This window comes from Scylla paramamosain, chromosome 1 (assembly GCF_035594125.1).
Source record: "Scylla paramamosain isolate STU-SP2022 chromosome 1, ASM3559412v1, whole genome shotgun sequence".
Classification (NCBI taxonomy): domain Eukaryota; kingdom Metazoa; phylum Arthropoda; class Malacostraca; order Decapoda; family Portunidae; genus Scylla; species Scylla paramamosain.
Genome location: NC_087151.1, coordinates 5605529 through 5630529, shown reverse-complemented (window position 1 = coordinate 5630529; position 25001 = coordinate 5605529). Strand labels below are relative to the sequence as shown.

The following is a 25001-nucleotide window of genomic DNA, read 5'->3' as shown; positions in this document are numbered from 1 at the left end:
TTATCCCAGCCACCTCTCATTGCTTAAGACTATTTGTAACAGTGGATTCTATGGTGGCGTATGACACTTTCTATAGTCTGCCTGTCTTGTGCACACTTAACAGCCCACTGGATGACGGATGCTTAGCTCTATGAGGCTCACTGCTTTCTTAACTCTATCTCTCTATTCCTGTTTTGTTCCCCTTACCAAGTCTTTCATCTTTGACTCTAGGCCTGCTTACTCTTCTAATAATTCTTTCCTCTATTATTTCTACACGACCAAGCCTATTCGGTACATCTTGATCTGTCCTCACTAACAAGCCATTACAGACTCCTCATGTATCTCTGACTCAGTTATTTCGAATATTTCCATCGCTCTTGGCCTTGTATTTAGACCCTCTGCCTCACAGTCATATGAAACGGGTGGTACTACTACAATTCGTATGATTTTTTTTTTTTTACTAAGTTTGTTGTTGTTGTTGTTGTTGTTGTTGTTGTTGTTGTTGTTGTTACTTAGTTTTGTTTAATCCTCTCAGACTTTCCTCCAAGATCCTAGTTTCTACCTTCCTGTGGCTCATATCTGCCCCTGTATTCACATTCAAGTTAAATGTGTGGGAACAATGACAGGCATGAGATGGTGTTCCTTAACTTACTGAAGTGCCTGCCACGTGACGTCAGCGAGTATGGAGGGCCATTATTCCTCTCTTCTCTCATCCATCCTGACCAGTAGATCTGTCACACTCCATCTCATGTTTATGTTTTCCATCAAGGTCTCCATGAACTTCTCCCTTTGTCTTCCTCTGGCTCTTCTTCTTTCAACTCTCCCCAGGAGGTAATCCCTTTCCATTTCTCTAACTCTCAGTGTGTACTAAGAACTGCAGTTGCCTCCCCATGAGTCCTCCGGATACTCTTCATCACTACCTCTCTCCAGCCCTGCGCGTCTTAACACTTCCCCATTAGTTAATCTTGTTGTCCATGGAATTCTTTACATCATTCTCAGGAACTACACCTCCGTTGCTTTAAATTTCTTTTCCATATTCTTTTAAACAGTCGAAGACTCAAAGCCATGTTAAAAATTACGAAATGTAACATTTTAGTTATCTATTCCTTAAGACATTTTTACACTCAAGATTCGTTAATAAATTTGTCAATTTCTTAAAAGCACTTTCTGCCAATACTTCTCACTTTCATTTTTATTTTTATTATTATTATTATTATTATTATTATTATTATTATTATTATTATTATTATTATTATTATTATTACTTATTTTTTCAGTTTGCCTCTTCTGGTACAGTATTTTCCAAGTTATTTCAAATTCCCTAACCTGTTTAATTTGCCTTCCCCAATATATACTCGCACTCCCAGTCTCAGTTTTGTTACTCTAAAACGTAAGTTTTCTTTGTAGTTATCTTCAGTAGCTTCCACACAAGTGAAATTTGTGTTAAATTACTACCCGATGTCCTTGAATTGAGACTTATAAACAGAAGTCATGGCAGTGTTTATGATTCACGCATTTACACAAAAGTGAAAGTATGGTTTTCAGTTATATGTTTTAATCAGATCTTAATTTGTCTGTTGGTCAGAAAGAAAGCCTTCATGTCTTTGATAGTTCATTGATGACAAGACATTTTTTCTCGGATTTGTGTACGGAATAACATACATTACATCAAGCAGATACAGTCTGCAAGTGGCTGTCTGGGAAGACCTGTGCACCAGAACGACATGAAATCCACAGGCAGGACATTAATTAGTATGTTCAGAAATTGATAAGTTGGTAGGATTTCAAGTCAACATTTTAGAATAGTACTATTTATGCCTGGAATTTCTGATATATTTATACGTGTGTGTGTGTGTGTGTGTGTGTGTGTGTGTGTGTGTGTGTGTGTGTGTGTGTGTGTGTGTGTGTGGAGTGGAAAATTCAATAAAAAGAATACCTAAATAATCACAAGGAAAAAAATAAATGCAATATTAAATACATACTCAATCATACATGTTTTAGAAGAGAGATATTTGTACAAAGTTTAACTTTCTCCATAAATGCAAATCAGTTAAATATAACAAGTTATAATACATCTGTGGGACATTGTAGCCATTTTCGTTTCACTAGAGCTTTAGAAGCAAGCAAGAAAAATGGAAAACCGCACGGTGATGATGAAAGGAATCTTGTATGTATATACATACATATGGAAATAATGAATATATATATATATATATACTCGTATATATATATATATATATATATATATATATATATATATATATATATATATATATATATATATATATATATATATATATATATATATATATATATATATATATATATAATAAAATGTATGAAAAGAATGGCATAAGTGTGCCACAAGGCAGGTACCACGTGAGTCAGCACCGAGTCAAGCACTGTCGCCCATTGCACAAGCATCTGGGGTTCTTGATGAGTTTAAGCTTTCAGCGATCCCCAAATTATTCTTCTCTGCAAAAAGTTGCTGTTAAATAAGCTGACTGATCAAATTTATTTGACAACAAAAAACATTGTATAAGTACGTATTTGGCGAGGATAAAAATAAATATGAAAATGCTTATTTGCAACAGTCTGTCATGTAATATTGCACTTTAGTGTGTACGTATATCATAACACTCTGATACGAGTTACTGCAACGACGTTTCATAAATGTGAATGTTTACACGTGTGTATGTACAACATTTGTTTTGGGTACGAAATTTCAGGAACGAATGGGCAAAGTTCCTTTATTTCAGTTACTTTCCACAGTTCCGTTACTATTTTCACTTCCATTTTCATTATTTTCTTCATTTTTGGGTCGAAACTTGAAGAGTCTAGCAGCTTGAGTGTTGAAGGAAGAAGATCGCTTTGGAATGTTTCCCCGCTCCTTCCTAACGGGACGCAGCGAGTACGTGCGAACCGGAGGCGTCCTCTCCTTCACCTAAAAAAAAAATAAATAAATAAATAAGTAAATAAAAAAAAAAAAAAAAAAAAAAAAAAAAAAAATATATAAAAAAAATATATATATATATATATATATATATATATATATATATATATATATATATATATATATATATATATATATATATATATATATATATATATATATATATATATATATATATATATATATATCAAGATACACCACTGAATCACATCAGTATAAATATGTGGAAAATTTATCTTCATAGCATTGATGTTTACACTGATCTAATGAATAATAGTTCATCTATATTTCTATTTATTTATTTACTTATTTATTTTTCATTCTACGGTTACTTTGATTCAAGTACGGCACCTTCATTCTTGCTTCTAGGAGCTCCTTGCCTCGCTCAGACATGACTATTTTCTCCCGGGCGCTGCGCAGGTCTCGGTCTAGACGAAGCCGCTCGCTTTCAAGCTTCCTCAGCATCTTCTCTGCCTCTGAAATGACAATAATACATATTTCATGTATGTATTTAGTGTGCTATATAGTCCCAACGTATGTCATCCTTATCCATTTAATTATTAGTAGCGATAATTTGTCTAATCATGTCACGAGGTGTACTAAAACAATTTTGAACACAATGAAAAGGTTCTCGTACACTGCTCTTCATCATCTTGTCTGAACTAATGATGATATTGTTTCATGCCTCCCTCATAGTCACTCTCAAGTTGGAAGTCGTTGCCCTGTGCAAAGTATTGAAAAACAGACTGCTGATATATAAATGAGATGCATTGTTTTCTGTATTTCAAAACTATTTACTATTTTTTTTTTCACGTCATTATTCCTTACATCATGAATACCTTTGTTACGTGTTCCTCATACAAAACAATTTCCTGATGGCTCTGCAAGCTTTTCCGATACATAAGGAGTCTCATAAGGCATCTGGTTCTGCATGTCACAACTTATATGCGAAAAATGCGTAAATGATATATTCTTAACGATATAGTTGATTTTAGATTGATATGAATGATCTGCAGAACTATGTAACAAAGGAAACACTCACAATAATGATATCAAGATAATGGCAACATGATATATTTATTTAATCTACAGAATGTGAAAATATAATTACGTACGTTTGAAATCCCGATTCTAGTCAGTTCATTAATGATCATATGTGATAATAACATACCTCTGAGCTGAGAGTCTTTTTCTTCTTGTTGGCGTTCAAACTCTTGTCGTTTCTTGGTCTCCTCAGCCAGCATCTTCCTTTGCTCCTCCTGCAGTCGCTCCAGCTCCTCCCGCCTTTCCCACTCTTCCCGTAGCACTCTAGCTTGTAGGTTTCTGCGTAGGGTCAATGGTTGTTAAACTTTGTCTCATACTTGAGATTTTATTATTTTCACGTGGCCACAAAGAAAACGAATACTTGCGACCATTATTTTTTTTTTCTGTGATGTTATTTATGGGTCATTGATGCGACTAGAGTCTCTCTCTCTCTCTCTCTCTCTCTCTCTCTCTCTCTCTCTCTCTCTCTCTCTCTCTCTCTCTCTCTCTCTCTCTCTCTCTCTAATATATATATATATATATATATATATATATATATATATATATATATATATATATATATATATATATATATATATATATATATATATATATCATGTAAGTTCGCATTAATACGGAATTTGGCCTATTATTTTCTTAAAATGTCATGAGAAAAACCCTATACAAACTAATTCTTTGCATTAACTTGTATCTCTGTTCAAGATCATGAAAAATAACCTCAGATAACGTGAATATTAAAAGTAAAGGCGAAGCATCTGGAAGGACACGTCACGCTCTATAACATCACCTGCCCTCTGAAGATCACCGCCACGCTAATAAACTTACCGAACAATTTCTTCGTCTCTTTTAGCCTGAGTCTCCTCTTCAAGTAATGTCTCCAGCTGAAGTCGAAGCGTCTGAAGTTCGAGGACCCTCTTCTCCTCTGCCTGACGGGCAGCTGCTTCCTCGCGTGCTGCTGCCTCAGCCTCCGCGCGAGCCTACGGAGTAAAGTTGATTATTCCATACCAAAACCCAGACTGCGGTAACAGACCCAAATGCCCAGACTGCGGTACACGAACTGGAAAGAATTTTCAGAGCCACGTTGTCAAGGTTGCGTGCAAAGCCTGCCATGAAATGGTGTCAGTATCAATAGTTCTTTATGGAAAATTTTAGGAAGTGCTGGCGTGCTGGGCGTTGCTAGACCAAATTGATTCACACGCGTTGTTTCGCTGATCATTATCAATTATTGTTGATGGTCCAGAAATCCGTCCACAAAGACAGTGAAACCACCAAAACAATTCCTATGCTTATCCATAGAGGGTGAAGTTTCTTTCAGTAGTAAAAAAAAAAAAATAAATAAAAATAATAATAATAATATAATATAAATAAAAAAAAAAAAAAGCCGTCATCAGACCAATAAAATCGAAAAAAATTACCGAGAGTAGACATTAGAACTTTTCTTTTAACTTCTATCACATGTAGATGGCAGAAATATCTTCCAATGTTCTGACCCCGCGATTTTTTTTTTTTTATCGGGTCATAAAAGTAACTACCATGTAATTATATTGCCTCTACATAATTCCATACAATCCTAGATTGGATGTCTAAATCTCAAAGCTGAACATCCTCACAGTTCACAGAAGTAAGACAGCATAAATGCGTATATTACCATTTTCTCAGCCATCAGCTCTGCTTGGGTGTTTTCAATGATGTCAGCCTGGGAGTCCCGCCTGATGCGCTCCGCTGTCTCCCTTGCCTCCTCCTCGGCGTGCTCCAGTTTCCTTGTCGCTGATTGTATGACGTGATACGGCAGCGCCTCCTGGGAGTGATGAATGGCGGCGTCCAAAGCCCTCAGCCATTCACTCTTGCTTCTGAAATGCAGAAATTAGCGTTGATGCTTTCCAAAAGTTGGGGTGAAATTTTATACGAGTGTTCTATGTAGCTGACATGACGTGTTCTGTCTCATGGTGAAGATACAGACTACATGTAGTGACCTGTGGTCAGTGGCGGCCAGCTGCACCAGCTTGTTACTCTCGAGGCACAGCGTGAATCTGCACTGGCGGGCGCCGGGCTCATCGGGAATGTTGTGCACCGTGGCAGCGGGCGTGAGTGGCACGTGGGTCTGGCCCAACACCACAGACAGGGCAGCGGATTTGGCGTTGAGTTTGTAACAAGGAGCGATCAGCGCCCATGGCCGCACCTCCATTTCGCGCTTCACCCATATCGGCGTCCACCACGCACGCTGGTACACCTTGCCCTGGACACAGCACAGCAGGCACAAAAAAAAAAAAAAAAAAAAAAAAAAACGTATATCGTTACAACGTAACAATAGTACCAATTCTTATATCAAAAGAGCACTACTGTTGAACTTGTTTCCAGAGGTTGACATGGAAATAATTTCCATTGGAGAACTTTGTACATTTCAGAAACTCGATTAACGTGTCACAGGACGTAAACTCACGCGTTTTAAAATCTGCTGAACAAAGTTGTCATATACATCATCCACAGCACTCTCTAGAGCCGTGGGTTCCGTGTCCTGGATGTAGCGACCCTCCAGGAAGGTGATGAAGACTGGGAAGGTGAAGTGAGATATGACAGTGGCCAGCTGATTGAAGTCCCGCACATCCCACTCCCGCCCTAGGCTGGTGACCAAGTTCCTCGTTACCTCCCGCACTTCCCCGACGTTGAGACTCACCTAGGAATGGAGGCACGCGATCAGGTGTGTGTGTGTGTGTGTGTGTGTGTGTGTGTGTGTGTGTGTGTGTAAAGTTCCACTTCCAAGTTTTACCTGTAACAATTCCTTTCTCTCTGAAGATCTGTCTGCCAGTAGACAAAATATCCTGAAAAGTTTGAACAGCGCGTCCTCGGAGAAGACTGGGTAGTGCCGCTGGAGGAGGGTGTGGCGTCCCAGCAGCCAGAAGGTGTGGTCAAGGGCGTCATGGTGTTCCTTCAGACCTACGTAGCTTGTTGACCCATCGTCCACTTCCGACAAAACCTGCAGTTATGAATAAAAACTATCATGACGCTACAAATACGAAAATGGCAGTGAAACCAACACCCCACGAATATTAATTATCGTTAATTTTGTGGACGAGGCACTATTTGAAACATCCTCTCCAGCGACAAAATAAAGATGACGATGAATATATAACAACATCCTTAATTCTCAATGTGGTTGTCTCTGAAGAAGGTACATGTTAGAAGCGTCACATAGACAAATGAAACAACTATCACACAGGTATTTATTTTATTTACTTTTTTTTGTGTGTGTTTGTAATGTTCCACGACAGTATGTTTGATAAGTAGCAGGAAATGTGTCACACGTGTTTCAGCGTTCGACGGCAACAAAGCCGATGATTGTGGGCCGCTTCCATTAAATCCATCAAATGAAGAGGGGAATGTCTGAAAAGGGAAATGTCCACAGGAGGAAAAAAATGTCCAGGGTAGAATAAGTAATCGTGAAAAATTGTCCGGAGAAGAAAAGTCCCAGTGGAAAATATCATTCACTTCTCTCCACCACCACCACCATCCAGCAACACAACCGTGTTATAGCTTTGGTTATCAAATTCGCTGCTCTTAGTTGCTCTTCACCGCAACCTGCTACCGCGTTCACATATTTACATTCTTGTTGTTGCTATTGTCGTTGTTGTTGTTGTTGTTGCAATTCCCACAAGATTTTCGATCCGGTGCTTCTAAAATCCATGAAGCTACGAGCTCGGTGATTCACGTCAGGGCTTCACCCTGCAGTTATCGACAACAGCATGCCAGTCCTCGTGCATACTGTATATATTTACGTATCTTTTACTAGTGCATTATGTTCTTCAGCTATATAATGCTCTGATTCTTTGTTGTCATATTTCTAGGAGAGAGAGAGAGAGAGAGAGAGAGAGAGAGAGAGAGAGAGAGAGAGAGAGAGAGAGAGAGGTGGGGAGGGTGCAGTACGCATGACATCACATCCATTGTTACCAACATGCGCATATTTCTTAGATGAAATGACATAAACAAACCACCAAGTTTTCAGAGCAAAATTTCCTTTCAGAATTAATGGCCTTCTTGGAATGACACACACACACACACACACACACACACACACACACACGTCACACTCATTGTACGATATGATGAGGGTGACAAACTTCATTTCGTCACTAGAGGCAACCATCAAACCTCTCATCCCCTTATATGAAAAATGAATCACTGTACACGATTAACAATGCACTGAGTGGTATACATTTGCGACATTCTCATGCATGCTTTCACACACCATATGTGCTCACACGAAGAACAATTTCAAAGGTCACAAACATTATTAATCGGGTTCTCATGAGTGTTTTCCTGTGTAGTAATACGTAGTAGTAGTGTTAGTAGTGGTGGTTGTAGTGGTAATATTAGTAATACATGGTACTAATTGTGCAGTAGTAGTAGAAGTAACAGTGGTGCTGGTAATGGTTATTAAATTATTTTGATTACTGCTCAAGGAATGTGGAAAACATAACAAAAGGATCGGGTTCTAATCCATCGTGTTTTGGAGGGTAATGTAAAAATGTGGCAACACTGATTTCAGCGTCCCCGTGGCCAGTAGTCAGCTGACAGAAGAAGGGAGCAGGTTAGGGGAACACGCGTGGCTATAGTAACACTGACTCTCTCCTGACAGGGATAACTGCGGGTCCTACATTTCTTTAGGTAAGGTCTTGTAGATCACGATGAAGTCATTAGGTGAAGTTAGGTTAGGAAGGACCCGTGATTGGAAATGCCTCAGATTGTCATAAGGACTGGGCCACGGAGGTGATTAGTCAAGTTCTCATAGGTGTTTTCTCATTATGTTTACGTTTTGTTGCTATCTCCCTGGATTTTGCAGGCGATGGAGGCCACACACACACACACACACACACGCACACACACTCCACTGACCGACACGCTCCATTCACCACACACATTTCATTCACCACACGCTCCATTCACCTCATCTCTGGAAAACTTGTCTTGCAACTCGGTATTTTTTTGTCACTATCTCACAAAGTACTCTGGTGAAATGCCGATAGTACGTCGGAATCTTCGTGTTAAGTGTTTATCCTCGACGTCGATTAATTACCTGAAAGTTTAAACAACAGACAAGTAAATTCAAAGTTCCTCCCCCTCTCCCACAAGTGAAGCCTCTAGAAACTTGCCTCATGTGTTAGGAAGTATAGGTATTGCTCGAAGGTGAGGTGCTGGGAGCTCAGGTACTCAGCAATGCAATTCTCGACGCGCCTTTCCACCTTCAGCAGGACTCCCACGTTCTGTGTCAGCACCTGTAATGCATTGGAGACTGTATGTAGGGAGACAGGGAGGGAATATATAGTGCAACAAAGTAATTACCCTCACAGTAGTAGCAGTAGTAGTAGTAATAGTAGTAGTGTCATACTCCACTATGGCACATCATAGAAACACTAATAGTTATCTGAAGTCTGGATGAGATGGCCGTGAGAGGTATTTGATAAGGACCGAACCTCAGGCAGGACACTCAGAGGAGGCGCGAGTTCCGATACCTTACTGATCAGACCACGATGATCACCGAGGTCTATCCTCTCACTAGTAGTAGTAGTAGTAGTAGTAGTAGTAGTAGTAGTAGTAGTAGTAGTAGTTGTTGTTGTTGTTGTTGTTGTTGTAGTTCATCAACGAAAATGTGCTTAAAAATGTACAGAAAAACAAGTCTAGTTTTATCACAATTGAATACATTAAAACACATCCACACCCCCGACATCCACTCACCACACCTACACACACACACACACACACACACACACACAAGCGGGTGGCCTCTCCGGGTGACCAGACCGTCTGTTGGATGACACGTACCAGTACACTATGATGAACTTTCGTTTTTAACAAAAGGATAATCGTATTTAAAGCACGCTCAGAAAGATGGTGATGCAATATTCAATGAAAAGACACACACACACACACACACACACACACACACACACACACGCACACACATATGGTTTTACTTAGCATGATACGGTAAACAGACTAAAGTATTTAATTTTCACATAACTGGATAATCATGAAGCATCTTGCGGTTAGTGTGGCGGGCCTGCCCAGCATCTTGTGACAGGTTCACTGGGGAAGGAACTGGTCGAGTTGGCAGGTTTTGTGCTGCTCTTGTTACTTATTTATCTCAATTTTCACTCAGGTTTGTAAATTCTCAACAACTTGTTTTCGAAAGCAATCAATGTAATTTTAGCTTAACTGATGTACAGATCGCTCGACACACATTTGACAGTCAGTTGTTCAGACTCTCCGCGTGTTTCCATCCTCTCAAGGTTTAATTGATTGTGTTACCTGATTATGATCTCTGCTCATCGACCAGAAAAAGACGACTAATTGACGTGGCAGGAAGGTGACTCGTGTGTGTGTGTGTGTGTGTGTGTGTGTGTGTGTGAGCGCACGCACACATATACGTGTTTATGTACGATCCGTATGTATGTTTTTGTATATTGGCCAGTGATGTAACCTCACCCTCATGCTACCCAGTGCACTCTTAAGTTCCATTGCGACTTCGGTCAAGTGGGGTGTTAAATTGGTGAGTGGTCTGAACCTTCAAGAGGTGCTACCACTGTAAACACCCGCACTGAAGCCAGTCCCATCATTCCACGTTAGGAATTTAAAAACACACTTAGGCTTTAATATGTAAGTTTGTATACGGTGTCTTATACAGGCACGTACAACCATTTTTCGCCTGACGCAGCGATCTGGCGGTTAAGTATAACATAAGGGAATTGGGAGGCTACAGGTGTGTCACTCTGACTCATCATGTCCACTCTATCTCACTTCTTTCCTTTTACAGGACACTGCAAGCAGCGGCCAAGTTTTGCCCGAGGCAGAATTCTTTTGCTGCTGATGGATGGAGGCCTCAGGTCGATGGACTGTAACTCAAGACCACGCCGCTTCGGGCTCCTCTTGCCGCCAGTCCCTCTGCGTGTCTCTTGAGTGTCGAGGGGACTCTGTTTGGTGAGTGTTGTGTGGCGTCTGTGTATTGGTGTATCCTAGAATTAAGCAGGGAAACATAGTACTTCTTTCTTCTCCCTACTTCATCCTCTGAAGCTTTCATCCTTTAAGGAAGTTGTCTCATTTTCACAAACAATTCTAGATGAAGTAGTGACTTCCTCTTTTGGGAAAACATGAATTATACGTCTTTTTTTTTTTTTTTTTTTTTTTTTTTTGAGAGAGAGAGAGAGAGAGAGAGAGAGAGAGAGAGAGAGAGAGAGAGAGAGAGAGAGAGAGAGAGAGAGAGAGAGAGAGAGAGTTTATGGATGTGTCAGACTTGTGGGAGTCATCAGCAGCAGCTGGGCTGGGCTGGTGTGGATAACTTTCCTGACCCCTTGAAGGACTCCCAGTCTTGAGTTGCTCGAGGCCCTTCACAAATTTGGCAACAAAGTAGTGTACTCCCCTCATTTCATATTATCACGATTACTACTGGCCGTCGCTCGCGTTAACGAGAACCACACATTGCTGTGGTGAAGTGTAATCGTTTTGTACTTAAAAACTGCGGCGCACTGACTCTACTGTACAAAACCTTATTGAGAAGTTGTAGCACTACGACAACTGAATTTACACGAGCAGTGTTTGATTTTACACTGTTGTTGGCTGAGTTTATACGAAAGTATTCCAACATGAACTCATGTTGCGTAAGAGGTTGTGTCGTGTGTGGTGTTAAGGCACACTTTGAAGAATCTAAATGAGTGATAATTGAGAAGTGACGCTTTTCTAAAACTATCATTGTATTGTAATTTTAAAAGCCTTCGGTAATTTGACCATTACTACATGCACTATTGATATAACAAACATGCATTTCTTAAGCATGTGTTTGCATTCCTCACTTTGAAGCAGCAGTTGGTGTCCCATTTGTGTTCTTGTGTTGGCACGGTTCGTCACGGTCAGCTGGGCAGGCCGGGGACGTAGGTGGGGGGGAGGCAAGGGGAGGCCAAGGGGAGGCCTGAGGGTACATATTCACAAGTATGAGTTGCCACCACGATCTCCGAGATGAATGAAAGAAAAGCGTCCAAATGTTAACAAAAGTAATCCAAAAATCTTTTCATTGAATATTGCATCACCATCTTTCTGAGCGTGCTTGAAATACGATTATCCTTTTGTTAAAAACGAAAGTTCATCATAGTGTACTGGTACGTGTCATCCAACAGACGGTCTGGTCACCCGGAGAGGCCACCCGCTTGTGTGTGTGTGTGTGTGTGTGTGTGTGTGTGTGTATTTAACCATGTATTTGTGTTTCGCTGTCTCATAGTTTGTTATCTTCTTTTATGCATAATGTAAGGCTTTTATCCCAAGTCATGAATCTTTCCTGCATACATCACATCTAATGGTCATTTATTTAACTGTGTGTGTGTGAGTGTGTGTGTGTGTGGGGGGGGGGAGAGCGCCCATTCGTAAGGCTGCTGTAAACATCACAGTGGAGGGACACACGCATCTGTCTTCCTTTACGTACCATTCACAAACAACCAAATAACGTGACGCGAAGGTGGTGCGATGTGGGAAAATATCAAAGACAGATGGTGCGTCGTGTTTCTTGAAATATCACCGAGTAAATTTTTTTTTTTTAATTGTGTACCTTCACAGCCAAAACAACAAGCCTTCCTAGTATAAACACGTGTAACCTTTGGAAACACTTGATCGTAAAATTGCTCTATCAGTATAAGATTTTAGGGTCCTCGCCACTTGTGCATACTAAATAGATACCTGTGGGTGGCCGACAAAAGGAGCGATCATGATTAGTTGTCGTGTTTAGGGAAGAATGGCTAGGTGTTATTGTTTAAGAGGAGGGGAAGCTGTAAATTGTAGTCATATGGTGGTCGGAAATGTGAGGTCGCCGTGCAGTTAAGGAACGGCGTGAGGGAAAGGAAGGGTAGGAAGGGACGGGGGGGTAGGCCGTGCTAAGCGACGCGACGGGTTGTCCTGTTTGTAGTAAGGTCAGTGTCTTCTTGATGCTGTGCTTGGCTCGCTTCCACAAGCCTCCATTGCCCGGGCCGGCGCTTGTAATCTGAATGCATTGTGTGTTCTCAAGTTGAGGAGAAAGCTCGTTTGACGAAATGGTGATATATATATATATATATATATATATATATATATATATATATATATATATATATATATATATATATATATATATATATATATATATATATATATATATATATATATATATATATATATATATATATATATATATATATATATATATATATATATATATATATATATATATATATATATTTTTTTTTTTACGTGTGTGTGTGATTTACGTGTGTGTGTATGTGTGTGTGTGTGTGTGTGTGTGTGTGTGTGTGTGTGTGTGTGTGTGTGTGTGTGTGTGTGTGTGTGCGTGCGTGCGTGTGTGTGTGTGCGTGCGTGCGTGTGCGTGTGTGTGTGTGTGTGTGTGTGTGTGTGTGATTCCTGAAGATGATACAAAAAAAATCTGAAGTCGGTTTTAGAAAAAGATATGTGAGTGGAGATTAAATCTGTATGAGGTGTAACTGTGGTCTTGTGTGGTGGTTGAGGAAGCCATGCTATACTTGAACCACACATACACAAACACACACACACACACACACACACACACACACACACACACACACACACACACACACACACACACACACACAGGTGGAACATTACGTGTCTTGGGATGAGTGTCAGAGTGAGGCATTTCGTGTCGGAAGATGTTATTACCTTCTTTTGTGTGTTGGAGTATGTAACCTCCGCCCATGCATGGCAGCCGTGCATTGTTGGCAGAGTTCTTTACGCCAGGAGAACAGGTGGGCGTGACCTGGTCGAGGTGTTGGTGAGTGCCGCCGCCACAGCTTCAGGGATTTGTCGTCCAATCAGCTGATATTACAACAGCTACATGATTGCATCGTCATGAAGCGCTAGACGTGTTCTCTTACTCATTGTGCTTGGCCAGTCTTAGACTCATATCACATTACGAGAAGAAAATAAATGACTGTATCGTAAATCATCACGAGTGTCTATATCTGGTTTCACCGCCTCCATGATAACCGATAGTTTTATGAACACTGACGCAGACCGCAGCTGATCGCAACATAATTCAGCACACTACGACGCGATACCTGTACCCGCGGGATGCTGACGCCAGCTTCCTCTGCAGGCTCTTCTGTTCCACCGCCATATAACTCCCCCACCTGACACTGGCTTCCGCGCAGACACCAAAAAAACGTGGACGGAACAATACAATACAGCCGTGACTCCAGCCCCAGTATTTCGCCTGGGGCATGAATAGACCACGAAGATCCAAAGAATAGCTCACTAACGGGGCAAGTGTCAAGAGGTCGCGGAGGTAGTGAGCGACGAACCTGGCGGGACCGCGCCGCCCTACCTCGCCCACACCTGTTGGACATGGCAAAGTAGTAGCGTCCCTACCGGCCTCTTGAAACTGTCTTACCTTAAGCTGACTTTTGGGCACCGCACCGGTCTTCTGGTGGTCAAGGGCGTCGAAGGCAAACCAAAGGCTATTAGCGACCAGCTGGCCCAGGGTCGCCATGACGGGCCGCCGGGAACAAGTGAGCCTCATGCAGGAGACCCACCCGTGTGAGGCCCCGCTCGCCAAACACTCCTTTGTTGTGCAATTTACGTATATTACAAACGGCTGCATTTCATTAAGTTTGACTTCACCGAGTCTTATCTCAGTTCGCGGGAGAGGCTGAAAAGTGCTGGCTTGGCTGATGTTTAGTGGGTGAGGAAAAAAATTGTCACTTTAGATGTAATTCTGGTGACTCTTGCCATCTCCACTCGCCACCGTCCCTCTCCCTTCCCCTCCCCCTCCCGGTCTTCTACAAGCAGCTCCCCTTATGAGATGCCTCGCTCTAATCCGCTCCGGGCAGAATCCTCTCCTGCTGGCCGGTGCATTGTGTCATGGAAGCGATGACTGTTGAGTCCGCGGCGGGGAAGACGGCCTCGCCCCTGGGGACTGGTGTTGATGGGGAGGGAGCGGCGATGGGTTGTGGGACACAGTGGTGAACATGGAAAAGTGTTGGGCATCTGACCCCACCGCCGGCACCACCACCACCACCACCGCCAGCCGCAGCCAGTTCCACTCCAGCCACCTGTCCCAATTACCGGCGAGCCCTCCAGCCTGCGGCCTTTACCAACACCTGCCGCAGTACACTTACCCTCCCACGCACTGAACACAACCAGTCATGACTCAGAGGGCGCTGACACACACACACACACACACACACACACTGTATAATTTAATTCTTTTTACACTTAGACCCACTGGTTTCAACGTGATGTGCCTACCACACACACACACACACACACACACACACACACAGCCTAAAGACAAGTTACCAGACTAGAATTTTGAAACACGCTAGGTTTTATTTGTCCTCCATTGGGGTCGTCAGGGCAGGAAAGCAGGGAGAGTGGGCGGCGGGACAGACAGGTGACCAGAGTGTCTTGTCTCCCACATGCCCCGCGCTCCAGCATACCAACACTTCTGCATTCCTTGCCTTTTATAATGCGAGTTGGCGCCAGCATCAACACTCTCCCGTTTTCTGTGAACGTTTTAAAGAACACAAAGGAAGAGCATACGATAAAAAAATACCTTCTTGGCCCTTACAGGGCTGTTTGTGGTATCATTAGAACTAAAAACTCTGGTGACATTAATTTCATTAACTAGATTATACAACGACGAAGAAATAAGGTCAAGGAGATTGTTATTTTGCGTCGACTTGTTGGCGTCCTCGTAAATCACTGCGTAGTAAGGTGGATCACAGGTCATGCCACGAGTCAGAGTTCAAGGGATCGTCCACATCTCGTGCCAGGCAAGCTAAAGTCTCCCGTAATAACTGCCTCGTGACTACGACTTGATTAAGCTACCATACAGTTTTTCCTTGAGTTTTGTGGACTATTACATTCATTACTTGAATAGTACAAGAGTTATTACTTATTTCAACAAAGAATTTATCCAATGCAGTGATACTTTCTCTTTTTAACGGGAACTGTATGGAGAACGCTGTGAATAATGCATAAGATTACATCACAGGCATTTCTCTGGTCTGTCTTTCACAACTGAATATCGAACAGCCGGATGATTGAAATTCCGAGGTGCTGCCAGTATTTGACGTGACCAGCTTGGCTTTGTGGGTTCGATGGTGTGACAATGATTCCTCGGTGGCAATGTCTCTGCATCCAATTAAGTATGCTGCGCTCGTTTGTGTAGCAAATTTTTATGTGTCGTTCTAATCAGGGGTCGTTTTGATGGAGCAGGAGGAGGAGAAGGTTGGGCTGTGGAGCTGAGCGAGAGAGAGAGAGAGAGAGAGAGAGAGAGAGAGAGAGAGAGAGAGAGAGAGAGAGAGAGAGAGAGAGAGAGAGAGAGAGAGAGACCAGACAGACTATACATATAGACTATACAGACAGACAGGCAGACTGACTGACTGACAGATAAGACACAGGAACAAAGCCAAAGACAGACAGACAGACAGACAGACAGACATTTACACGTTAAGGGGAAGCGGGTGTTGAGGCTGTTAATCCTCCTTAAGGCGCCCATGTTCCCTTCATTCCTTTCATTAGGCCAACATATGATATCATTTACTCAGACATGCGGGGCTGAGTGGTGGACCTGGCTGGGCTGACACTCGCCCGTTGCACGCTGCTCTGGTGGACGTCAGTCACTCTAAGACCCTGATCTCCTTTCCTTCTTAGGCTGAGACCACTTAAAGGGCGCGGCAAGGGATACAAAGCAGTAGTTATATGTTGTTGCGACCATGATGAGAGGAACAGTGCTGTGGTGCGCTTGAGAGAGACGCCTACTACTACTACTACTTCTACTACTACTACTACTACTACTACTACTACTACTACTTTTTTTTTTTACTACTACATTAAAATAATACCTCCACCCCTACTACTACTACTACTACTACCGCTACTACTTCTACTACTACTACTACTACTACTGCTACTACTACTACTACTGCTACTACTACTATTACTACTACTACTTCTACTACTAATAATACTACTGTTGCTGCTATTGCTACTGATGCTGCCGCTTCGTGGGAAGGGAGTGTAGGAGGAGCAGCAACGTTAAAGAAAGGGTTAGGATGCTGGGAGAAAAAAAATAGTGATATGTTTGCTCTGATATGTATACATTTGTGACTTTGTTTCTCTTCAACCTTATTCCTTGTTACTATCGTCTTTCTTCATGGCTCGAATTCGGAGAACACACACACACACACACACACACACACACACACACACACACACACACACACACTAAGTTTCCTAGGAGTGTGTGTGTGTGTGTGTGTGTGTGTGTGTGAAGTGGAGTGGTGGAGATTGTTTACAAGGCGTGAGTGTGGAGGCAGTGTGGCTAGTGGAGGGTGGAGGAGGGCACTGAATGATACCTTGCAGGGGGTTGGTTGGTGGGCAAGTGTATGGGCGGGTGCGGGGGCGCTGGGTGGGAAGAGGGAGAGAGGGGAGGGTGGGTTGGTGGGGAAGGTGAACGCCCCAGGGTTACATCTCAGGCACTCACAGGGTTATCATGCTCAGGGGGGCGATGCTGGTCACATGGGATCTGTCAGCCCCTATGCCACCCCCTTTAACTTCTCTCCTCTTCTTCAGTTTCTTTCTTCTTATCTCTCTTCTTCGTCTGTACTCTCCTACATCCAGGCAGCTTCCTCCTTTTCCTTTTCTTCTTTATTCCTCACCTTCGCCTGGGTCTTTATTTTTCCTACTTTTATGTTTTTTTTTTTTTTTTTTACTTTATTTCTTAGTTATTAGTCTCGTGAGGGCCAAAGTCTGTTGGTGCTGTTTGTTTTTCTTTTGTGTTCATTCGCTTTTCTTCTTTGTGATATTTGTGTTTTCTCTTTTCCTTCCTTCAGTGAAACATACGACTGCCACCTCTCCCTCCCCTCATCTAAGAGAGAGAGAGAGAGAGAGAGAGAGAGAGAGAGAGAGAGGCTGTGTGAGTGAGTAAGAGTAGGAAAGCTGCGGGCGCCACAATAAAAGGTGTCATTCATTCACTTGACTGTATTCACTTTAGTTTGTGTGTGTGTGTGTGTGTGTGTGTGTGTGTGTGTGTGTAAGGTTATCTCTCATTTCATCCCTGTGTTGTGGCCTCTCAAGTGTGGCCTTCCTTGCTTTTGGCCTCCTGACCCTCATCCCCTGCCCCAAATCCCTGCTTCCTCTGTCGTCCTCTCTTCCCTCCTAACTTTTACTTCCTCTTTCACTTTTGTCCCTTGCTCCTGAATCCTGCTTTCTATACCATCCTCTTCCCCTCCTCCTAACCCCCTACCGATTCGTTTAAAGCCCACCTTCTCCCACAACACCCCAAAACATACACTCTTCACACACACACACACACACACACACACACACACACACACACACACACACACACACACACACACACACACACACACACACACACACACACCTAACACTCCCACAGCCCCAAAGCACACTTCAATATCCCTTTCTTCCTAGCCAGTGGTTCTTACATCATTCGCTCTCCAACCCTTTAAGGATCGTTCTCATTCCTTAGTCTTTAAATACCATGTCCCCTAACCCTGCCACTGTACCTTGTTCCCTGCCTCCATCCAATCCTCTTCCTCCTCTTTGTCTTCCTCTTCCTCTTTCTCTTCCTCTTCCTCTTTCTCTTCCTCTTCCCCTTCCTTCTCCTCTTCCTCCTCAGTTCATGGTCCCCTCTCCAGCTACCTGTGACTCGGCAGGGCCCGAAGCACCTGCTGCCGCGGCTCCAGTGACGCCATCCCAAAGCCAAGGGGACAGCTCTGTGACGTCACGCCACCATATTAACATAGGAAGGAACTCTGAGCCACGGACAATGGGCCACTCTGTTCCTGAGGAAGGGGAGGGGAAGGGAGGGAAGGGAAGAGAGGTTCTGAGCTCCCTCTTTCACTCAGACTTACCTTGCCTCACTCATCTATCCATCGCCTCCCTCTCACATCCCCTGCACTTTTACACCGCTCACACTCTCACCACATCTCTTCTCCCGCATCTTCACGTTGGACTTAATCTCACACTCAGTAAAAATTTCAGTCAGTAAAAATAATATGTAAAATTTGGACCTTCATTTTTTACCACTTATGAATGGAATAAAGTATTTTTTTTTCTGCCCCGTCAATATTTCTTACAATTTTTAAGTCTGGAAGTTGCAGAAGCGTTTTTGCAATAGTTCGGAATAATCTGGGTATTCAAAAACAAAATTGCATTCAGTCATTAACCCGCGAATGCAGTCGGAGATCTTGTGAAGTTGTACGAAACACATTGACGGGGGAAAAAAAAAATATTGCATTCATAAGTGATAAAAATTAATGTCTAAATTTTACCTATTATTTTTTTTTTTGTAATAGATATAATATCTAGACTGGACTGCAACCCTTTAAAGTATTCCAGGAGGCACAGTGAGTCCATTTATAGTCTGCATATCAGTGATGATGAAACCACACACCACCTGTCCACCTGCCCACCTGCCACCTGCCCTGCCACGCTCAGAGGAACGTAAGGGATGTACATATATGCCGCTTTTTTTTATGTGTGAGGGAGGGAGGCCGGCAAGGGATACAGGAGAGGAGAAGGAGGAGGAGGAGGAGGAGGAGAAGAACAAGACCAAGAATAAGAGATAAAGAACAAGAAGAACAAGAACAACAATAATAATAATAACAACAACAAAACAACAACAGCAACAACAACAACAACAACAACAACAACAACAACAATAACAACAACAACAACAACAACAACAACAACAACAACAACAACAACAACAACAACAACAACAACAACAACAACAACAACAACAACAACAACAACAACAACAACAACAACAACAACAACAACAGCAAAAGAAAAAGAAAAAAAAAAAAGAACAAGAACAAGAAGAACACGAACAAGAATAAGAAAAAGAAGAAAGGGAAAAAAAGAAGAATAAAGAAAAAAAAGAGGGAAGAAGAAAAATAAACACTACAGATCTAAAGAAAAAAAGAAAAAAAAAGAAAGGAAAAAGCCAACAAGAAAGGACGGTTGAAAACAGAGAGCATTGTACTCCCTGAGCTGTCTGTCCGCTGTTCCTTCCACCAACAGCAGACGGTGAAATGGAGGATGTAATATACACTCCCATTAATTAGCAGGCGCCCATGCACGCCCTTTGTACCCCAAGTGACTGAAGGGTGCACATCGACAGCCTTTGTAGATTCGACCAGTTAGCGCCCGGTAGTGAAGGTCTGGGTGCATGAAGACGTGGCAGGCAGGTAGACAGACAGACAGACAGACAGGCATGCAGGCAGACGGGCAGAATCTTCCCTCTGATTTTTGGAGGAGCGGTAATTTTTTTTTTTTTTTTTTTGTCGGCTTGAAATTAGCGCTTCTTTTATTTGTCTGTCGGGAAATTAGCGCTTTTTTTATTTGTCTGCCGGGAAATTTGCGCTTTTTTGTATTTGTCTGTCGGAAAATTTGCGCTTTTTTATTTGTCTGTGGGGAAATTAGCGCTTTTTTCATTTGTCCGTCGGGAAATTAGCGCTTTTTTTCACTTGTCTGTGGTAAATTAGCGCTTTCTTTATTTGTCTGCCGGAAAAATTAGCGATTCTTTTACTTGTCTGTCGGAAAATTAGCGGTTTTTCACTTATCGGCAGGGGAATCAGCGTTTTTATTTATCAATTTCCTTTTTGGTCAGTCCCCCTCATGCATTTAAAGACAGACAGACAAACAGACATACAGACAGGCAGGCAGGCAGACAGGCAGAGAGACAGATAGATATTGCGTATTTCGTCATATAGATAAACGAAGTCAGTGTTTGTTTGGAAGCAGCCGTGACGTCACTGGGGCTGCGTGTCACCTCAAGGCCGATAGAATGCAAGCCGCGATGAGTCAACCAGCGCGTGTCGGTCTGTCGCTCTAGAATTAGTCGAGGGATAAATTTTACTGTGGGAGAAGTGGTGTGGAAGAGATAGATGTGCGTGTATTAAGTACCAAGGCAAGGCTGGCAGGAGAGCAGTAAATTCCCCACACGAACGTCCTAAGAATTACTTTCCCATGATGAATTACATTAGTCTAGGTTATGTTAGGTGAGGTCAGGTTTCATTAGGTTACGTTAGGTACACAAGTGCGGTATATTTCTTTCACAAACATTCCAAAGATGATGTTCCCCTTGATAAATTGTATTAGTTTAGGTTAGGTTGCGATTATATCATGTTAGGTTGGGTTGGGGTTAGGTTAAGTTAGGTTTCAGGAGTTTTATCGTGGGGGATTTGCTCTACGTGAAAATCTCATTGTAGAGTCTTCGTGGATGGAGTTTGCTTGGGTACAGTTGACAGAAGGAAATGCGATGACTTGGGTAGCGCCGTTGTGTTGCGTCTTTTAAATCTCGGTGAACAACACGCCACACTCAGTCAGTTGATGAGTCTGGCCTTTGCATCGGCACTTCCTGATCTGATTTGGGGTCTTTTCCTTTACATTACCTTTCTGTCTGTATTTCTTATTATTGCTATTCTTTCTTTCGTTCGTCTGACCACGCACTATCAACGAATCTGTCTTTCTTTCCTCCTTTCTTGCCATTTTTTTTGCGTCGATTCGCTCGTCTCTACAAATTTTATCTTTTTTCTTCTTTGCTGTTACTCTCTCCTTTGTATTAAGATTCGGTAAAGTAACCTTGTAGTGTCAACGAATCTTTACCCTTCTTTTTCTCCTACGTTGTTTGTTGTGAGGTTGGCGCCACACGTCAGGAATGGGCGACGAACTCAAGTATAATCCCTGCGTCGTGAATAGCACCTCCTTGTGATCATTTACTTTCAGCGCCGCCCTCGATATTTTTGGGGTATGCGGATGATAGTCACTAACAATCAAATACGAAAAAAAAAGTGTTAAGAGCTTAGACATATTTGTAGATAACAATGGAAGTTGGTATTAGATAACAGACCTTTGACTTTGAATTGCCTGAACTGTCTTTGAGTTGGACTGTTTCAAGCGGGAGATTTAAAGACGCTTGTATTTTTTATAATACTTCTCTGACTCTTTAGTGACGCACATTCGGAGGGGGATTTTTTTCTGTCTTTTTTTTTTTCTAGAGTTGTTCTGTTGCCTTAGGCCAGTGCTCCTCTTATATAGAAAGAAAGAAGCTACCGTGTGTGAGCAAAATTATTAAAAGAAGCTTAGATACATTAATGGAGGGGGATAGAATATGGCAGTAAGTTAAACAAAAGCTGCAGTATGTAAAACCAGTGGCCTTTTACAAACTTATTATAAATTCTTGTATTCTCTCTTATTTTATCAGTAAAGGCTCAGGCATTCATATGAATCACAGACATGGTTATAATTACTCTACATATTCCTGCCTCCCTTTGCCTCATGAATGTACCTTGAGTGAGAGACGATGAACATTATGAGCTGATGAATATGTGTGAGTATGTGTGTGTGTGTGTGTGTGTGTGTGTGTGTGTGTGTGTGTGTGTGTGTGTGTGTGTGTGTGTGTGTGTGTGTGGCGGGAACAGGAGTCCAATACTGGGAGGCAGTGAGGTGGATTAATAAGTAGCGGAAGAAGACTTCTCGTGCAGGTGTGTTCCTAAATACACGCCTCGCAACACTTAGACAGAAGGTTAATATTGCCACTAGTTTTCTCCCAGTTTACCACATCCACTTGCTTTTTCGACTTGTATCTAATTTTGTGCATGAAATCAAGTAATATGTATTGTAAAAGTGACTATAGAAACACAAAAATTAAAGATATTTTTTTTATTTTTACAGTTAGTGGAAACTGACACGTAACATAACAGAAAATCATAATGATAAGATTGGTGTGGGAGCGTCACCGACCCCGAAGGGTTGTCTTCGTGCACACTGTCAGGCTGAAGAAAGGGCGTGACTGACGGGTCTTCAGCCCAGCTCATTCGCAATACTAGTAATAATGTTCATGGTTCATCTACACTCAATTCTCATTAACTTCCATAAAACTTAGAACTGTAAAAATATATGGCAACCTTTTAGCACCAGCGCTAAAAGAAAACTTTACAGCGGGAAGCTGAGTGCTGCGCGCCACCTCTCAGTGGGCGCCGCGGGAACAAGGCTTGTTAAGGCACAAGTGGGTGTCGCCGTGCTGGCAGACATGTAGGTTAGGGCAGACTTAAACTACGGGTTGATGGCTGCCTGCTGAGGCAGCCTGAGCTGTGCCAAGACAGCCTCAGCAGCAGCATAGCTCGGCGCCACCAGTCGAGGGCAGCCCTCAAGTGGCGAACACCATAACAACCTTGGTTACGGGCCTTGCGCGGCACACTGCTCGGCCCCGCTCCATCCAGTGTGTGCAGCGTGGCTTGCCAGGAACCAGGCAGGACATCCTTCCTCGATCACGCCTCACCAGAACTCCGCGTCGCTCCCGCCGAGCTTGAGGGAACAATGTTCCACCAGCCACGCTGCCACGCCTCCGCCAGACACAGAGGACGAAGCGCCAGAGCAGAGACTCAACACTTTCAAAGAGTGTGTCGCGGAGGAAAACATTGATGCCAGAAGGCCAGTGTTGCTTTTACAACATTACAAATTAATATGTTCACTTTATACATTAAAAGACGTCGGGTTTACAATTGTATGTGTATGAACTGTAATAATAATGAACAACTAACAGAAACACAAAGTGTGCACAAGTATGTCATACTAACACAGTGTACGTATTGTGCGTAAGCGTGGCAAGAGCCTGGGAGCCGCAGGCGTGGGCTGCCTTCATGAGCCGCCTGAAGGTCTCCAAAGCCGCCACAATACGGCCAGAAAAAAAAAAAAATGCAATTAATTATTTTACAGATGTTCATTCCACCGGTCTGATACTTGCGGTGAACTGATGAAAAAGCAAAGCAGAAGATTTGTGTTTGTTGTGAAAATGTGCAAAGTCTCGTCAAGACACCCCGGTGACTACATGATGACGCAGGCGGCGCCGCAGCAAAGTGGCAGACACACGGGCACCATGGCCATGCCGCCCTTGGACTCCGAGTGAGAGGAACTCTCCTTATAGCCCGCCGAGCGCTCCATCCTCCACTTGGCCTTGCCCCGACGACGACCCTCCTTCAGTGTCATGGTCTGTGGGAGGGAAGCACATGTGTTGTTAATTCAGAGAGAGAGAGAGAGAGAGAGAGAGAGAGAGAGAGAGAGAGAGAGAGAGAGAGAGAGAGAGAGAGAGAGAGAGAGAGAGAGAGAGAGAGAGAGAGAGAGAGAGAGAGAGAGAGAACACATGGGAAGTAAAGAAGAATGAGACTCACGTGCATAGTCTCGTGGAAGTCGTGTCCCGGAGGATAGTAGACTGGGGGCCCGGCCTTGTTCTTGGTGGGCTCTGCTTTAGCCTCCGCCGCCGCCACTGCCTTGGCGTCTGCCTCTGCTCGCACCGCCACCTGTAAGGGCCAGAGCAGGTCAGGGTTAAGCTCAATCGTCCCTGGGATATTGTCTCTATGGGAAGTGTTGGCCCCTAATAATGTGGGAATACTAGTAATGTCAGTAAACATTAATATTGTTGTCTTCATTGACATACTGAGGCAAAATGACTTGAATTCTGAAGCACTGTGACTGCGAGGGAAGCAATGTGGATTGTTAGTGTCTGATGGGCGATATATGTATTAAAAAAAAGAATAAAGAAAGAAAACAGCTTAATTGCTGCATTCCAGAATTTTTGAGTTCATTCAGTTGCGGAAATGTCTGGAAGATCCACTCTTGAAATAATGCAGTTTATAGGAAGTTTAAACACACACACACACACACACACACACACACACACACACACACACACACACACACACACACACACACACACACACACACACACACACACACACACACCTGGTTATTGCTTGGCAGGAGGGGTTCATGGTCGGCTGGATCGTCCCCTCGCCTTGGACTGCGGCTTGGGAGTCCGGGCCCGTCCTATGAGAGGAACATAGTGTGAGTTATAATGATGACCACTATTTGCTTGCACTGGCTGGCTGGCTGAAAGTTCTACTGGTATGTTGTATTGGATATGTTTCTTGTGAGTGTACGC

General features: G+C 42.9%; 2 protein-coding genes and 1 long non-coding RNA gene across 28 annotated transcripts in view; 1 reads left to right on the top strand and 2 right to left on the bottom strand.

Annotated features, from left to right (window-relative positions):
- Positions 1 to 1578: 1578 nt before the first annotated feature.
- LOC135094842 (differentially expressed in FDCP 6 homolog) lies at positions 1579 to 14561 on the bottom strand. Its single transcript, XM_063995306.1, has 10 exons — positions 14412 to 14561; positions 9124 to 9246; positions 6744 to 6950; positions 6417 to 6650; positions 5950 to 6212; positions 5625 to 5826; positions 4802 to 4953; positions 4104 to 4255; positions 3284 to 3408; positions 1579 to 2923 (listed from the first exon to the last, which is right to left on the bottom strand). Exons 1-10 carry the CDS (start codon positions 14538 to 14540, stop codon positions 2735 to 2737), a joined length of 1776 nt encoding a protein of 591 aa, XP_063851376.1. The 5' UTR covers positions 14541 to 14561; the 3' UTR covers positions 1579 to 2734.
- Positions 8523 to 25001, top strand: part of LOC135095040 (uncharacterized) — a 102565-nt gene continuing 86086 nt past the window's right edge. For both annotated transcript variants that reach the window (XR_010264047.1, XR_010264048.1), the window contains exons 1-2: positions 8523 to 8638; positions 10785 to 10948. This is a non-coding gene — a long non-coding RNA (uncharacterized LOC135095040). The remainder of the gene's footprint in view (positions 8639 to 10784; positions 10949 to 25001) is intronic.
- The window catches only part of LOC135093771 (collagen alpha-1(III) chain-like), a 70018-nt gene continuing 67725 nt past the window's right edge, over positions 22709 to 25001 (bottom strand). For all 25 annotated transcript variants that reach the window (XM_063993445.1, XM_063993683.1, XM_063994354.1 and 22 more), the window contains 3 exons: positions 24803 to 24886; positions 24232 to 24360; positions 22709 to 24052 (listed from right to left, as the gene is read on the bottom strand). In XM_063993445.1, coding sequence (XP_063849515.1) covers positions 23888 to 24052; positions 24232 to 24360; positions 24803 to 24886 — 378 coding nt within the window. In that variant the 3' untranslated portion in view covers positions 22709 to 23887. The remainder of the gene's footprint in view (positions 24053 to 24231; positions 24361 to 24802; positions 24887 to 25001) is intronic.